At 43.1% G+C, this 17,741-nt stretch overlaps 1 protein-coding gene across 1 annotated transcript; it reads left to right on the forward strand.

Moving 5' to 3' along the window:
* Positions 1 to 3: 3 nt before the first annotated feature.
* LOC141956281 (cystatin-A-like) lies at positions 4 to 13,052 on the forward strand. The gene is made up of 4 exons (XM_074896682.1): positions 4 to 122; positions 3,935 to 4,121; positions 9,975 to 10,076; positions 12,861 to 13,052. The coding sequence occupies exons 1-4, from the start codon at positions 64 to 66 to the stop codon at positions 12,987 to 12,989; spliced, it is 477 nt and encodes a 158-aa protein (XP_074752783.1). The 5' UTR covers positions 4 to 63; the 3' UTR covers positions 12,990 to 13,052.
* Positions 13,053 to 17,741: the final 4,689 nt, after the last annotated feature.

Consider the following 17,741-nt stretch of genomic DNA (forward strand, 5'->3'; position numbering starts at 1 on the left):
ACTAAGAAGTTGAATTACTCTGTTTAGTTTGCTCTGAGCACAGAGGGATATCTCTTATAGTGCATGGCAAATCACGTGGATCAGAGACTGAATCTTGCTCTTGAACTTAGTGGAATGTTAAGGTGAGTAACTGGAATTGCATGCCATGCCTGGGGGCACAGGGAAGGAGAAAATGGCTTTGCTGTATTTTGAGTACTTCAGATCTGCCTGTAAAGTGGGATGGTTTGTGATGGTACGCAGATGGCCTTGGTCTGAGCCTTGGGCCATCCTAAACCAAGGCAGTTAAAATCTCTGTGTCTAGTCATCCTTGTCCATTCTAGGATCATGCTTAGTCTGTGACTGAGTCCTGCTTCAACTTCAACATCGAGGTAGTCACAAAATTACTGGGCTGGCTGATGTCATATGTGAATCAAACAACGGACCCCACAAATACCAGAATCTCATCCTTTTCCTGGTTCTGGCTTTTATTTTTGCAAGTAAAGGCACTTGAACAAAAAGCACAACTGATGCCTCTGTCCAGAGTCTAGATCTCCTGCAGGTGGCTTACCCCTTTGGGGCTCTCCTGTTGCTTGGAAATAGTGAATATCGAATGGAGAATGGCTTGGAAAGTCCTCTCAAGTGCATGCTGCTTATTCCCTTCTGTGAAATAGAAAGAGGTGTCTTTTTTCTGGCACTCAGTGCTGTTGCCTTCTGCAACCTGTAGGCACTCAAGACTGATGAAATAGGTAATCTCTTCACAGAATTGTTTTAAGGATTGAATTTGTTTGTCTTGAAGCAGACTGAGGCAAAGAGGCTTTTTACTGGTATCATAGGCTCAGCATAGGTGAGAATGTGGTAACTACATGTTGCTGAATTTCAGGTTTCTGTTAATCCTAGTTGATGTACAATGTCGGAAATCTTTTGAAATCAGTGGGTAGCAAACCTTTTCTTCAGAGAAGCATGTTGAAATTCAAGGTTGTTGTTACTGTGATGATGACAAGTAGATCTTCAGTTGGTAGATGGAGGGTTGCTTTCCTTTAGCAGCTCTTAAAATGATGCAGACCACATGTCATTTCATCCAGTCATAATTACGTGTCTTGTCACTGCGAAACTGGAAGACTGACCTACTGGCTTAGCTTTCACAATCATTTCTAGAAGTGGCTTAATTTCTTATTTAAAAATGACTCATAAATACATAACCCTGGGGTTTGGATTTTGGTTTTTTTTTGCTTTGTTTTGTTACTGTACCGGTGTTTTTATTGACTGTAGCTGCTACTTCTTAAAATTGCTTACACAGGATCAAAGAGTAGGGACCTGCAAGCTGTGAAGATTTGTTTCTTCATTATTGGAATAGTACATAGTGCGAGATGTTACTCAGCTTTAAAACTGTAATGAATACTAGTGCTGTTCTCCCAGCACAGATTCTCCAAGTTAGCAGCAGTACTGTTAAGTGAAGAGAAATTGCCATCTGTGCAAATGGTGAGTGTAGGCTGGAATGGTATGTAATGTAATATCAAACATGTCTCAGATACTGGAGACACTCACTAGCTTGTCAGTGTTGTGCAAGAGATGGAATGGGGACAGCTGTTCCAAATGCTGCTTCATTAGCTCCAAAGTTTAATGGGGAGAGGTGTGTAGATAAGGGTTGCCTGGGATAGTCTGTTGACAGGGATCATCCTTGATAGCAGGTCTGTGAAACATCAGCATTTCAAAGTGACTTCATGAACTATGTGTGCAGGATGAATACTACATCCCAGTCTTAGAAATACCTAGATTTCGGGACAGCCATTAGCACTCCCACAGAAAGAAAACAGTCCAATTGGCCTGTGTAAGCTTTAGCATCAGCTTACTGACCATTGGTAGTGTTTTCCTTTCCCTTCTACACAACTCTGTGTGTTCTGAGGAAAAAAACAAACAACCCAGTTCTTATGCTTTGAAGTCAAAAACCAGAAAACCCAGAAATATGGAGTCCAATGAATGATTTCCACGCAACATTAACATCTTTAGTTTCACACCTAGAGTTTCCCCAAATTTATAAATTAACCCTCCTAGTCTTTGTGCTCAGTGTATTTCTTAGTAATCAGAATCAAGAGTTCTCCAGGGAGGTACTGCTGCCTTGGGGATCTTACCAATATCCCTTCTCAGGGGAGTTAGTTCATCCTGGTGAGTGGAGAAGTTTATAAAATACCCTCATTTAGCACTGGTGCTGCATGGTTGTTGGATGCATTCTATGGCTTCTGGCATGAGTAAGGTGAGCTTGCTCTTCTAGTTAAGTTAGCTCATCTGTCCTGCTGTGTGAATAAGTTGCATGGTAGGAACATGGTTGGAAGATGATCAACATTTGAGTGAATCAGCAGGGTCTTGTGCAAAAGATGACATTTGAGCTCATCAGCTTGAATTGTCAACTCTGCAAATTGGGCTGTGAGGAACTCCTCATGTCAGGTGGTGAATTTGGAGAAAGTGGCAGACTTCCAGTTTTAACACCTCCCATTCCCTTTATTCCCAAGAACTGGGAATGTTCTTCTCTGTTCAGAAAGATGTTGTCTCAGGACAACTGTTTTTCCTCAAATGCCTTTCATCCACTTCCATAACACTGCTACTCAAGTTCGGGAAATTCTGCGACTTCCTTATCGGTAACATGCTCTTGCCTTGATCTGTTGAGTTTAGGGCCCTTACAGGCTCAGTTTCTCAATCTCTAGTCCTTTGTACCAAGAACAGGCCTTGAAGTTAAATATAAAGTACTTGTTTACAGTTCATTGCATCACTTGTCATCCTTGAGGAGAGTCAGTAGGTTGGTTAGGACACCGATAAGTCTGTACTGAACGACCAACATTGCTGGGCTATGAACAGGCTTGTTTAGTGAATTCCCCAATGCTGATTCCAGCAGAAATGCCCATTGCCTGTGTGCAGCATGTACTCATTTCACCCCCTCCCATAGACCCACCCCTAGGGACTAAAAACTGTCTGGCCTGTTGCTACTTCTGTGGTCCTAGCTCTGCAACAACATTCCTCCTATTTGCTGGAAAGGGGGATGGCAGGAGTACCAAAGGGGACTAGTTTTTCTGTGGTCTTGAAGTGTTAGCTCTCCCTTACCAGGTAGGGCTGCTAACAGTTGCTAGCCTTTCCTCAGTAGGTTGCATGTGCTTTGAGCTTTGTACATTCATAAATGGTCATGGACATGACTGTGTCATGTGTCTGTAACTGCAGAGTGAATTCTTCTGACAGTATATTCTGCATGTTACATATTTCAACAGTTTGTGAAATCTAAGAACCTTGAAATTAGAACAGCTATTGTACACACACAACTTCTGTAGTGAGAGGGATTGTACTTTGTCTTCCAGGAAACTGGCACTAGAGTTTCAATAAAAATGTAAATGGTACTGTGTATTCAGTTGTTATTATGATTGCCTGAATAGAACTATAAGTTTGATAGGAAGGAAGCAGAAATAACTTATTTGCAGTACTCACCTGAACCTAGGATTTAAATTTTTCCCCTTCTGGTTCTGGTGTGTACCTTAGCACCTTTGCGGTCAGGCAGAGGGAAGTAAATTGTGGTCTGCTCCCATTTCCCACTTGGAAGGATGCTGAGACAATACAATTTCAAGTTGAATGGGAGCTGTGCTAGGGAAATTAATGCATGCTTTCTTCTGGCCTTGAATGGTGTTGGGAAATACTGGGTGTGACTTTGATCTGTTTCCTAAGTGCACAGACTAGTCATTCACACATGGGTGGAGAGGCAAGAGGTTCTAGTTTCAGCCCAAACCAACTGTCATAAGTTGTGGGTGGCTGCAGGCTGTTGTTCACTTTCCTTATTGACATGGGGACTATATACACTTAAGATTTTACAGCGCTTTTTACACTTACTGTTAATATGATCAGTGCTTTACTTTGCTTTTCCCTCGTTTTCCCCATTTTTCTCCTCCAGTTCAGTAATGGTAGGCTCTGTATGTTACAGGTCATATGACTCCATGACACATGTATGTGTATATATAGACAAGATGCCTGGTGACTGCTTAGACTGCGCTGAACTTCCCTCTTCAGAATCACACAGCATTTCAAAGAAGTTACCTGCCACTATGATGACTGGGGGCTTATCAGACACTAAGCCTGCTACTCCAGAAGTCCAGCATATCGTTAACCAGGTGAGTTACAACCTATCTAAAGGTGAAGTCTCTGTGTGCGAAGGGCTGAGTCTGGAAGCTTGCGCAAAGACTGGGAGACCAGGTGGTGATTCTGAACCACTATTTAAACTGAAGAAGCTAGCGCTGAAAATGCAAATCCCTTTGATGGCCAGTAAGTATTTTCTCAGCGTTTTGCACAGTGTATGGTAAGACCAAGATAAACCACTTCGCTGTATCATCCTTGCCTGGCATAGTACTGGCTGCCTTTGGTTAATGTTTGCATGTAATTCAAAGACCAGCTCTACTATGCCAGCACTGAGGTCACTAGTTTGAAATTAAAGGTGGTGTATTGTAGTGGTAAGGCATTAGCTGTTTTTTTCCATCTGCTTAGCCACAGGGGTGTGGCACTCAGATCACAGCTAACCCTTGCAGGAGGTTAACCTCTGCGGGAAAAGAGAGCACAAACGCCAATATGGTGGATGCTATCTGTTCGGTTTATTAACTGCGCAATTGCTTTATATACCCCTTTCTGTACATCGCGAGATCTTTAGTTCCCTGTTCTTTCCGTGCATCACGAGATCTTTTCATGTGCCTCTGTTTTTCCCGTACATCGCGAGATCTTCCGAGCGCCTCCCCCTACAGTGTATTTGAAGGGAGAAGATTGTACCTGGTAGAATTAATCCCTCACTGAAAGACATGGATAGGACAAACCATGTGGTAGCATGCTCTAAAAAAAGATACATCCAGGACAGGGCTATGGATAAACAGCGTGTTCTCTGCTGGCATCTAGCGCAGGGGCTGTGGGTGAGCCAGCGGGGCGAGCCAGGTAAGCTTGCCATGAGGCAGGCAGGGTGAGGCCAGTTGCCATGGTGGGGGGCTACAGGCAGCAGTCCTGTGCTGGAAGCAGCTGTGTGAACAACACCTCTGCAGATACTCTTAACATCCTGCAGTGCAGCAACTCTTAAAAGAGTATAAAGCACATCCTGAAGAGCGAGAGGGGAACAATGTGGCATGGGTTCCTGTCTCCCATCTCGTGTTCCTACCCACCCACCCGATCTCCTTCATCCTCCCAGCTCTGGAAGATGAGCTTTTCCCCCTTTGGCAACTGCACGCAGCATAACTTATGCCTTCCTCGAGGAAACAAATAAGTAGTGGGGCTGGACATGTTGGCCAATACTGCTGCACAGTCCTGTGCACGCAGGGCTCACAGCTCCCTCCTTTGCTGTGCTGTAGAGGACAGTTTGCACTGGCACCATTCCACGTCTCCTGTGAGCTTACAAAGACCAGGCAATGATGAAACCAGACTAAGGTGAGCTGGGTGTGTGTGTGTGGAGAGGCAGAGCCACCAGGAGATATCTGTAAGTAGGATGTGTAGCCTGATACCAGAGCCCAGTACTTGGACCAGGTTCTTTTAGATATTCTTCATGCGGAGGGTATTATGTCCAGTTTACTTGAAGATAGTTGATGTTGCATGAGGTTCCTGATTTAGCAGAGTGATACAAATAGACCAGCAACACAATACAGATGTAAGTCATTCTTAACAAAATACAGCAATTGCAATACACAGTTTAATCACAATACAACTGGTGCTCACTGTCAAAACGCTGGGCATACCTCAGTTACCAACTCAGTGGGTTGAAACAGCTCAAGCCTGCTGTTCTCTTCAAAATTCTTTAGTTCATTGTTTAGTTTTTATACTCTGTGTTGGCCACAGCCATGTATTCATGCCCCCATGCCGGTCTGGCTAACTTGAGGAGGCGTTCGCATTCTAATGAACTCAAGGAGTTACACAACCAGTTGATCCACTCATCTAGATGTTAATCTAAAATGAACACCCTCTGGTTGCCTCTGATCCTCTTTGTGTTGAGATAAAAATCACCTTCTTTGTAGAAGCTGTGGCCAGTCACACCCTGCACTATTTTCTGAGTTTTGTAGGCACATCACCCTTGCCTAGCTCCTCTGAGCCTTCTTCTGTTGTAGGGCTTTATTGGTCAGTCACAACTGGGGTTGCCGGAGTTGGGCATATGTGGGGCTGGAATATGTGATAACAGGTTAGTCAGAGGAGATAAATTTACTGCAGAACAGAAAGAGAAAAGGATTATCTAAAACTGCAGGGACAGTGATTGAATAGCTCAGGAGCAGTATTGCTGTTTGTCCTGTGCTGGCACAAGCAGTTGAAGGAGCAGCACTTGCAAGGATCAGAAATTCCCTTTTACCTCTGGAGGGGAGATCCTAGGCAGGGTCTTGTAGCACCTTTGTGTATTTGCAGTTCTTTCTTCCTCATGTGTAAGACAGGGAGGACAATGTCTCCATCTGGGGGCTGTGAAATTTGATGAGCCTATGAAATACCGTAAAGGGCCTCCTTTGAACACTGCTAGGACAGTGTAGCCTGCCAGGTACTGAGCTCGGGTTTTAATGCTAGGTTGTGTTATGTGTGATCAAAAGAGCCTAACCTATTGCAGTGTATATCAGAGATGAAACCATGGTGCTTAACTGTCAGTGGGAAATGTGCTTAAAAATGTCAATGTTCATTTCAGGCTGTGTTACTGCTCACAGAATACAGGGCAAATAGGGAATCTGAAATGTGGATGTACAGATTTTCTGTTTGATTCCTGAAGAGGACTGATCATAATTTTGGTATTCTTCCATTCTCAGTAACTTCAGGAAAATGAAAACATGATTTTTTGCTCTTTATTTTCTGCAAGGTAAAATGTTTACTTTATGCTGAGCTCTGGAAAGAGAACTCTCCCTGGTCCTTTTCCTTTGAAAAAGCTCACACTCCACTGCAGAGCCTTTGATATAATTCTCCAAGGAAAATATTCTTGTGGAGACAAACCTTACATTGAGGTAATCCTGCTCTGCTTTCAGCCAGATAACGGTGTCATGCTTTAGTGGTGCAGTTCTGTGGGATTTTATGCTCTGCTAAGCAGAGAAGCAATTCTTACGATTTGAGTGAAGTTGTGAAGATCATCCACAGACCTTGGGATACCAAGGTCTGTCTGCTCTTGGCATTATATCTGTGCCTTGCCTATAGTCATCCTTAGTGACTTGGGGAATATTGTTTATTCTGGCTCCTTGCTTTATAGCTGCCACCTAAAACTGAGGAATGTTTTGGGTTTAAGGAGGTGTTAGGTAAGAATTTAGGAATGTTATATTTTTCCATCTGAGGATTAAGGAGCTGTCTGCCTGCCTGATTTTACTGAAGGCTCTGTCAGTAAATAACAAATGGGGAACATAGTGGTCAGAATTTGGGAGAGATCATAAATCTGGAGAGAACTGGCTTTGTTTTGTTCTGAGAGAGGAATGACATGTACCAAAAGTTGCCACTTAGGAGCATCATAGGAGCCCCCAGACCCAGCCAGCTGGAAGAGGGTTGGAAAATGAAGTTTACCTGGTATGTTTGAGTTAGCAGCTCCTGAGTTGAAAGTACAGCTGTTGTCTCCCTGTTACAGAAACCTGGTGGAAGCTGCTCAGAAGAGCAGAGTGAGAGATCATGAGGAGCCTGAATGTGCTAAATTGGATTAATTTCTGTCTCTGGCAATAGTTGATCTGAATGTTCTTAGGGTGCTTTCTGGAACCTGCCTGCTAGGAAGGAATGTCAGGGGAGTGGCAACCAGCTGTAGGGAGATGTGCTGAGAAAGCCAATTAATTTTGTGCGTTTCTGGGGAACAGGTGGGTGGTGAGAAGTGCTGACATGCTGCTGGCTCCTTTCAGGTGCAAGTGTTTATGCTTTGTAGATGACAGAAACTAGTTTTTGGGTTACATTCACTGTAGTTGCCTTTCTGTAGGGAATTTGTGTCATCAGATGCAAACAACTGTATTAAAACAGTCACTGGTACGTAAATCATGATGTCTCAGACACCTGGCCAGGCTTCCACTGTTGCTCGCAACTGTCTCCCCGCTACCCCCCTGCCCTTTCAGCCTAGTAATTATGCAAATATTTCACCTCTGAGAGGACAGTACCACTGTGATTGCTGGTGAACTTAAAACTTGCCCTATACTTCGTGTGTTTCAGGAAAAACTATTACACCTTTTCTTTTTAAAAAAAAAAGTACGCGAAAAGGCTGTAGATGTCTGAACTGTGCATATTTTAAGATCTACAGGGTTGACACTGAGTACTCTTCATAAACACACCTACCTGAGCTGTGAGCATAAATGCTATCAGCACAAATGCTATCAGCATAGAGCATTGTTTCTTCTGGAACTACAATATGCAGCTGCTACGCAGTAAATGACTATTGATGCTTATGCAGGTCTGGGATTGATTTCTGGCTTGCAGTCTGAAGGTTGTACACCTAGTTTGGGAGATGCAAGTATGTAGTTTAGTCCTGGAATAAACTATTACAGTGGTTTGTATTTTACACGGTTCTAGATGTTTAAGGTCGTATTTAGTTTAAGTTACAGCTTTAGCTGCAGGGCTTCCACCAGCACTAGAATAACTCACAGGAACTACTTGATCAGGTCTTTGATACTCTCAAATAACCCTGTTTATTGCAGGCCCTTAAAGAAAAACATTAAACAGATCGAGTGCAGCTCTGAGGCTGTGAAACAACCAGGGTCTGCAGCCTCCCAGGCTGGCTGGCAGGGGTGCAGGTGTTCCAGGCACTGCTGTCCACCTGTGTGTGGGGTGTACCCTGCTAGGGACTATGGCTTGCTACCTGGTTCCTTTGGCAAAGAATTAAAGGGGCAGCAGGTAGCAGTTTCCCTCTACGGAGCAGGATGCAGTTTAGCTGGACAGCTTTTGGGGCTGGGGGGGGGGGGGGGTGTGTGTGTGTGTGTCAACTAGGAGTCTAATTCTAACAGGATTTGAAAGAAAGCCAGAGGCAACGCTGTAAGGAACTGAAAGAATTCATGCCTCAAGCATTCATTGACACAGAAAACCTCAAGGACAAGCTGTGGCCTTTGTGATTAGTCTAAGGAATGTCACCCAAGGAATCGGGAGTGTATCAAAGGATGCACCCCCCACTCCCTTATGGTTGTACTTAGGTCCTTAGGTGAGCCTCAGAGGGGGGTCTCTGGCTCCATTGTGTAAGATGATACCATGCATACCTTGCCAAGAGGTGATAAGAGGTGAGCATCCTGCCCTAGGAAGCCAGATGATTGCTCAAGAACCAGAAAGTCATCAAAAATCTGGAGGAACTGGGGGAGAAGTAAAGGTGGCAGGGCAAGCAAAACCACTGACTCAATTGGATGCACCTCATTTCTCCCTCAATGCACACACAGACCTGTCTCTCTTTGCCTAATAAACTAATCTGCTGATAAGAGGAACTTAACAGAAAGCTTTGCTGGGTGTGTACCCCCCCCCGCCCAAGATTACTGGACCTGAGACAATGCTGGATCAAGTGGTGGTGACTCTCTTCCTTTCCATTTTCCATTTTCCTTTATCCTTTCCATTTTCCTTTATCCTTTCCATTTTCCTTTATCCTTTCCATTTTCCTTTATCCTTTCCATTTTCCTTTATCCTTTCCATTTTCCTTTATCCTTTCCATTTTCCTTTATCCTTTCCATTTTCCTTTATCCTTTCCATTTTCCTTTATCCTTTCCATTTTCCTTTATCCTTTCCATTTTCCTTTATCCTTTCCATTTTCCGGGTTAAATTGTTTTCTAATGCAACTGGTTGTTTGGTGTCCTTTCACCTTAATTTAACCTGAGAGAGGTTCACAGAACTTTTACAACACCCAGGGCTCCCAGTCTGGGTTGTCACAAATGTTAGGAAAGAGAGCTGGAGGTCTTGGTGTAAATTGAATTATTTTGGGGGTTCTGGGTTTATTTGATTAAGGGTGTGTGTTTGAAAGGATGAAAATCAGAGTGGCAGATGTGAAAGAAAAGCCTAAATATGAAACTGCCAACCATTTTTCCCTTTCTTTTATACAGGTGAAGCCACAGTTTGAAAGCAGGGTAAATGGGACATACGGCATGTTTCAAGCCATAGTATATAGGACTCAGTTGGTTGCTGGGATCAACTACTTTATTAAGGTTTGTATATATCATAGGAGGGAGCACTCTGTAGTTAAACAATATAGTGGCTTATAGCAAGAAAGAGAAGCAAATGTAGTAGAAGACCATCTGATGTCACTAATAGAGTTAGGGACTCTATCCAGGTGATTATAAAATTGCTCTGTTTGGTGCTACTGTAGAACAAGAATATGAAAACGTATAAAACCTGCACTGTGCTGCTTCAGATGTGAATGATAACTTTCTTAGGATCAACTCACATCAAGATTGCCTTATCAGCTGAAATTGTTTAAACTAGTCATAGCTCTTCTCTCCTGTTTCCTTTCAAGGCAAAGTAGCTTTCCTGTTGCCTCTCTGTCCTCCAGTTGTGTTTATTATGATGAATTTGAAGTCAGCCTGAGGATCTGATGGAGACTTAGAGCAAATTTCGTTTAAATCTAAAAAAATTTAATGCAAGCGTCTCATACGCCTCTCATATTTGAGGAGCGGCTGAGGGAACTGGGGTTGTTTAGTCTGGAGGAGGCTGAGAGGAGACCTCACTGCCCTCTACAGCTCCCTGAAAGGAGGGTGCAGAGAGGGGAGATGAGTCTCTTGAACCAAGGAACAAGCGCCAGGACAAGAAGGAATGGCCTCAAGCTGCACCAGGGCAGGGTCAGAGTGGCTCTTAGGAAGTATTTCTTTGCAGAAGGGGTTGTTGGGCATTGGAATGGACTGCCCAGGGCAGGGGGGAGTCCCCATCCCTGGAGGGGTTGAAGAGTCGGGCTGACCCAGCGCTGAGGGATCTGGTGGAGTTGGGAACGGTCAGTGTGAGGTTCATGGTTGGACTGGATGATCTTCAAGGTCTTTTCCAACCTAGGTGATTCTGTGATTCTCTGCTGACTAGTTGTGCATGCAAGCATGTGTGTTGATGTTTCGGTTCTGTGTCAGGTGCTGTGGAGATACAGTCTTGCCTGCTAGTTCTTCCTATATTTTCAAAACCCGCTTTCTGTTACGGGGGAAGAACAGGTAATGCTTAATTTGGAGCCCTCTGATAGCACCATTTGTTGTCTACTAGAAAACCTTACCTGTGGATTTGAGCAGCTTTCTGTGAAGTAACATGTAAGAAATTGCTGGGCATATTTTGCAAGCGAACGCCAGAAGTGTTGCTTAGTGGCAGGCTGGCTTTCTGGAAGTAGACCAAACATTGTATTTAAGTACAAACTTAAGTACAAACATTGTATATTAAGAACTTAAGTATTTAAGATACTTCATGTGCTGTATCTTAACCCCACATGTGTGCAGATGTATGCCTGATTGGATAGGCTCCCTTGACAAGGGTTAGAATCTTTTAAAAGGAATTGGTAGGTGGGGTTTGGGGGATAGTAATTCTGCAGAGAGACATGAGCACTGGTGCCACACTTGGCATATTCGGTTGATCCCAGGAAGGACAGACACTGCCAAACCTTCTTCTTTCCCAGGTCCTTCCTGAAAATAACTCTTTAACAGCTATTTCTGCTCTGTGGGCACCAAGGGATTGCACAGACAGATCTGTTATATGGCTAGTCTGAGGCTTAGATCAATAATATTTATCCTCCCCTTGCTCCTGGGAGATGTGCTTTTGCTTTGTGGACAAAGTACTGGTAGTGAAGACTTAGTGAAAATTTACAGGAGGGCTGCAGCAAAGCCAGAAGTCATGCCCAGTTGCATTTCTTCCCTAATTGCCGTCTTACTGCTGACTCAGGCAATGTAAAATACTTGTCTGCTGTCCATGCTAAGCCTCATGACCAGACTACTCAGAAAGGAAGACTGACATGTTACTAAACTTGGAAGAAATCCACTTGTAACACTGAAAACAGATTATGTGTCTCTTCTTTCCCAATCTTGCAAGTGACAGGAAATAGTTACTCATTTTAGCATTGACTGGAATGAGCTCTGTCACAAGATTCATTCTTTTATACTTCTGAATTTTCCACATCACTACTATTTTACCAACAACAGAGTTACAGCTGAGATGTAAACCAGACCAAGGCAAACATAGTGCCACAACGCAGGCACCAGAAAGCACGTAAAAACCTTAGATCATAAGGGCATGAAACTTTCTATTATTAACAGAAAAATAGATACCTCATGCAGTGTGAGTTTAGCACCTGTTGTGCTTGGCTCTGTGTACACGAAATTATACAATTTTATAGCAAGTCTTTATGTGAGGACTTTCTGGAGGGGAAGGGGAGTTCATTTAAAAAAGTATTTATTTCAGGCACTCACACTCACTTCTGCAGGCATCAGGATGGGTTGAACTGATCAAGTTGAATGATCAATCAGGCAGGGATTGCAGTAATTCTGAAGACAAGGGCTCCTGGCTTTCAGGTTGTCATTGCTTCTTAGGACCATGTGCCAGTTGTGGATAGATGTTTCTGGACCTTCTAGGAGCTGACACTGTCTGCATCTTGCCCCACCCCCAAGTCATTAAGATTTACTTGTTGTCTCTTGTCTCCTACCCTGAGTGTCCCAAGAAGCTGTGAGCTGATGCGTTGGGATCTTGATGACTGAAATAGGATGCTATCAAAACCCTTCTCCTGTTGCACCTTCTAGTGCTTCCACACCCAAGCAGTCCCACTCATTTTTCATTTACATGAGTCTTAAAGTTTTTATTAGTTTTCTGCAGGTGTAGACAGTTTCTGCTACCAGTTACTGTCCAGACTTGGGTTAAAAGCTGTTGAAGTAAAAAGGGAGATACACCTAAAATTGATTCTTCCAAGTATGTAAAGAGCATCCTTTTGTTTGAACCTGCTTTGATCCTCACTTTCTTGCTGTTTTGGTTTCTAGGTCCAAGTCTCCGACACTGACTATGTCCACTTAAGGGTGTTTCAGAGCCTTCCTCATGAGAACCAAGGTCCCAGCCTTGTCAGTTTTGAGACTGGAAAAACCAGGGATGATCCTCTCACCTACTTCTGAGAGATGATGTGAAATGGTGCCTTACCTCTGCAACTCACATGTGGATTCTGCCTGTGTCAATAAACACGTGGAAATAAAACAAGTTTTGAAAGCTATTTGTTAATCTACTGCATGTCCTGTCTAGGGTCTGCTGCCTGGTAAAGCTTTAGTAGGCTCTGAAATACTACTCAAGGCTGTTTCTGCCACCTGAGGTACTATACAGAGCATGCCCATTTCAGCTCCATGTTCAGTCTAATGTTACAAATCTTTCAGGTGCAGCAAGTCTTGCATTATCACTGTGACCATCCCCTCACAGAATAGCATTTGGAGGTAACGCTCGGCTTTTTGAACTGTGAAAACACTACAGGGTGGGGAGTTACCACCACCAAAGATGACCCTGTGTCTCCAAGCCTACTTTATTTTAGCAAAACAAGAAGTGTTATAATAAGCCAGACTTACTTTCTCCCTTTATTCCATATTGGAGGGTGTTAAAGAATTTCACCAGACTCTGGGTATCTCTAGGCTGGCTTTATTAACAACTCAAGAGTTGGGCCATCACCTCAATGAGTGGCACCAGTTAACAAAAAGCACCCTCTATATATATGATTTTACATAACATGCAATACAGAGTGTTTGGTGATTTCCCAGGAACTTGAAGCTCTCAATTCATCATCTATTTCAAAAGTCAATGCTATTGCACAACTTCAACTAGTTTTCATCATTCTGTTCCAATTCTTTTTCTGATGCTACTACTCACTGATGCAGTCTTTAGTCATCTTCCTAAACAATCTTCACCATAATTTACCTTTAGACTTCTGAGAAGAGAGTCAAGATGTTCTATTTAACATATACTTAACCTATGTCTAGCTTCTAATTATCTAGCCTTTCTAAATTGCTTACCCCAAGTTAATCACTTTTTTCTTATCTTTTGTTATGTCTAAAACTTAATATAAAAATTAAATTTTGGTAATTCAGCTTGACTGGGTTTTAAGCCAGCCGTGATGAAGGCTGTACAGGGGACAAATGAGCAATATTTGCATTGAACAGTCAGTGTTGTTCCTAGAGCACCTGTACCCTATTAATTAGGGTTGACATAGTGCTTAGGGATATGATGGAGTTGAGAACAGTCAGTGTGAGGTTAATGGTTGGACTAGGTGATCTTTTAAGGTCTTTTCTAACCTAGATGATTCTGTGATTCTGTAATTAAACCTGTAAAACAATATTTATTAATTATTCCTGCTATTAATAATATCCTAAGAGAAAAAGATTTTCTAAAATATTTTTCCTCTTACAAGGAGGGTGTGAGCACTCTTTGGGTTGATACGAGCAAAAGCAAGTAAGCTCTGCCTAGTAATCAGGAGATGGAACAGGCTTTTCCTAAGCAATGCTGGTTACACACAGAGCATGCCTGCAACAAAAAGCCCAATAATAGGTAAGGTCACTGTGCTCTCGCCTCTCACAGCTGCTCATCATTTCTTCAGCCTGTGGCCAAGAACATGCAGCAATGTCATGTAGGTGTGGGCTGTTTGCCCTCAGTTCAGAGCCCAAGCACCATGTGCAGTCAGAATTTTGGCACTCCACTGATGGAGTCTGCACAACCTCTCCAGGCAGCCTGGTCCCCTGTTTGACCATCCCTTCAGTTCGTAAAGAAAAAAAAAAGGGTGTTTTTTGGTTTTGGTTGGTTTGTTTTTTTTTTTCCCCTGTCTTTATATGGAGTGTTTCAGTTTGTGGCTATTGCTTCTTGCCCTTTCACTGCACTGAGTGATACTGAGAAGAGCCTGGCTCTTTACTGTTTTGGTGGCCCTTTACAGGCCTGACTGGGGTACACCCATGTTGACATGGTGCTGGGGAGTGCAGAATGGGGGCCAGCACTCCAGACACGGCCTCATCCATGCTGACTAGAAGAGCCCCTCCAGCTGCTGGCAGTGCACTGCCTAAGGCAGCCTGTGGCTACCACTGCCCACCTTGGTGGCCAACAAGACAACGGCCAGGTCCTTTCCTGCAGAGCTGCTTCCCAGGACACAGCCTGTACCCTTTTTCCTACCCCCTCCCCATGCAGGACTGTGCATTTCCCTTTGCTGACAGTTGGGAGATGCCCATCTGCTCATCACTGCAGCCTGCTGACATCCCTTCACCTGCTGTTATCAGCCACTCCTCTCAATTTTGTGTCATAACCAAAGCCACTGAGGAGGTGCTTGGGCTCATCAGCCAGGTCATTAATGAAAATGTTATGCAATATTGGTCCCAGTCTTGAGCCTAAGTCTACATCACTGGGGGCCAACCTCTAGCCAGACTGAAATTTTTGAGTGCAGCAGTTCAGCTAGCTTGCAGCCCACTTACTGAGCACATGCTTAAATCAGTCTGCCCATGAGGATGTTATGGAAGACTGTATCAAAGGCCTTACTAAACTCAAGGTAAATAACACCCATCTTCTTCTCTTCTCTGCCAAGACGTTTATCTCATCGTCTAAACCATGGACTGGTCGTCCCGTCCATGTGCCCTTCTCCTGTTTTCAATTTTACTACCCCTTCCTGATGGGTGCATAGAGAAACAGCAGAAGCCCCAGAGGCCTGACCTGAATGGGCAATAAAGGCGGTCAAAATCCCTGATTATTATACCCATGGACAACTAGCAGCACTAATGTTTGAAAACATCTTTACTCCATCTGTAACCCTGAGGTGAAATCAATTTGTTCTAGAAAACATCAATGGGCAAGTCCAGCTTCTAAGTAACTGGACAAGTTATGGTTTAGGAGAACTGAATTTACAAGTCCAACAAGTATCGAAGATGACACTTCAAAACCGTTTAGCTTTAGATATGATGTTGTTAAAAGAACAAGGGGTATGTGGTCTGTTAAATTTAAGTGATGGACTCCAGGACTGGACCAAATTACCCAAAGTGTGCAGAAAGCTGCTTGTCTTCAGTTTTTATGCACAACAGGCATCTAATACCCGACAAACCCTCCTTGATGCTGCTAAGAGCTGAGCCCAATTGAATGAAACCTCTGATAAAGGGTCTCCTGACTCCCTAAAACTATGTGCTACACCAATCCAAGACAGTTTAAGGGCAGCATTCCTGATCCAAGAGCACTTGGTGGAAACGTTAATGGCAGGGAGAAACCAAACCCAAACCCACCCCAGCAGAATTCCCCCTCACTTGGGGAGAGAAGGCACAGGAGTTGGTAACAAACATGAACTAATTACCCCTATATTAAATCACATGTGTAAAAAGATAACTGATTTGAATGAGTACAATATTTTGCAGAGACATGCATGAGTACAGCACCTATTTTACCTCCACAGTATATTCTTGTAGTCTCTAAAAACTTAGTTCTTAATAGTGACTGGTTTACTATTTGCTTGGTTTTATTTTATACATATGTATGCATTAATGTATACATTTCCCTCATGGATACACATTCAGACATAAAAATGCTTGGCTTCACAAAACCAACAAATCAGCTTGGAGCACTGCAGGGGAGCCACAGTTTACTTAAATGACACAATGGTTTCTGAACTTGATGTTAAATTTTGTTGCTGCCATAGGCTGTCCCACAGAGTTCATAAAACATGAAGTGACCTTTTTTTTTCCTCCTGTTTCTTTTGTCTAATGGATGCTCTGCCTAGAGTAGGATTCTGTACTATTTCCTACTGCACCTTGACACGCAGAAATAGGATCTACATTGGCATCCAAAAGTCTGAGATAAAGTGGAATAATGCCAGACAAGGGCTGCAAGTCCATTAGAATTTCAAGGTACAAAATGGGAAGAACAGTTAAAGGAATTTACAGTACAGGGTGTAGAGAACAACCACCTGACAGATACAGTGATAAACAATATTTAGAGAATGTATTAAAATAATGTCAGTAAAAGTGGAAGTTTAAATATGCTATTTGGAAGTGATCAGTGACATGTATGTGAGGTCAATTATAATCCAGGAAACCTGTCTCGCCATCCCTATCAGGTGAGCTAGGGTGATGGCTTATGGACTTACGTAAGATGGTTCACCACAAATCAGCAGGGAGATCTGATGATTACCAATGCCAATGAAAAAGGCAACAAAATTAATACGAGATGGATAATCCCTTCTTTGTGAAACCAGTTCGAAAGAACCATGTTTTCCCTTTCTCTTACAGGAAGAAAACTGGATCATCATTTGCCAAACAAATCCACCCCGTCAAAAGAGTGTTGGACCCCAATGAATACTGTCGATGTTGTATTTTGCTATCACTTCATCAACTGTCATTTTTAGTAATAATTCTACTAGTATGTATTTACCATTTCTCATGCAGACACTGGTCCTCCTCTCTTCTGGGAGAGGAAAACAAGGTGGAAGTAAGACTCCTTCAAACCTTGTGTGGGAATTAATTCTTGAGTTTATAAAAATGTGGAATGGAACTAACCAAGGGATAGGCATCGCCCTTCCCCAGTCTGCTGAACAACGATTCTTTCTCACGTCACCCAACATTAAATACAACTTGAAAATGAATCAAACCATCGAACCTTATGTCCAACTCCCCACTATTTGGGCAACTTATTTTAAACGAAGAGCAGATTACATCTTAACAAAGGGCTCTTTAGAAACAGATATAAATGTCCACATTTTAGACCAGTGTGATACCCACATTGATTAAGCATGATTTCCTCTTTGTAAACCCATGCTACTTCCACTCACCTTCTTGTCCTTCATGTGTTTGGAAATGGCTCCCCATCACTTTCCAGGGACTGAGGTGAGGCTGATGAGCTTGTAGTGCTCCAGATTCTCCTTCTTGCCC

This window comes from Athene noctua, chromosome 1, assembly GCF_965140245.1.
Source record: "Athene noctua chromosome 1, bAthNoc1.hap1.1, whole genome shotgun sequence".
In the NCBI taxonomy this organism is placed as follows: domain Eukaryota; kingdom Metazoa; phylum Chordata; class Aves; order Strigiformes; family Strigidae; genus Athene; species Athene noctua.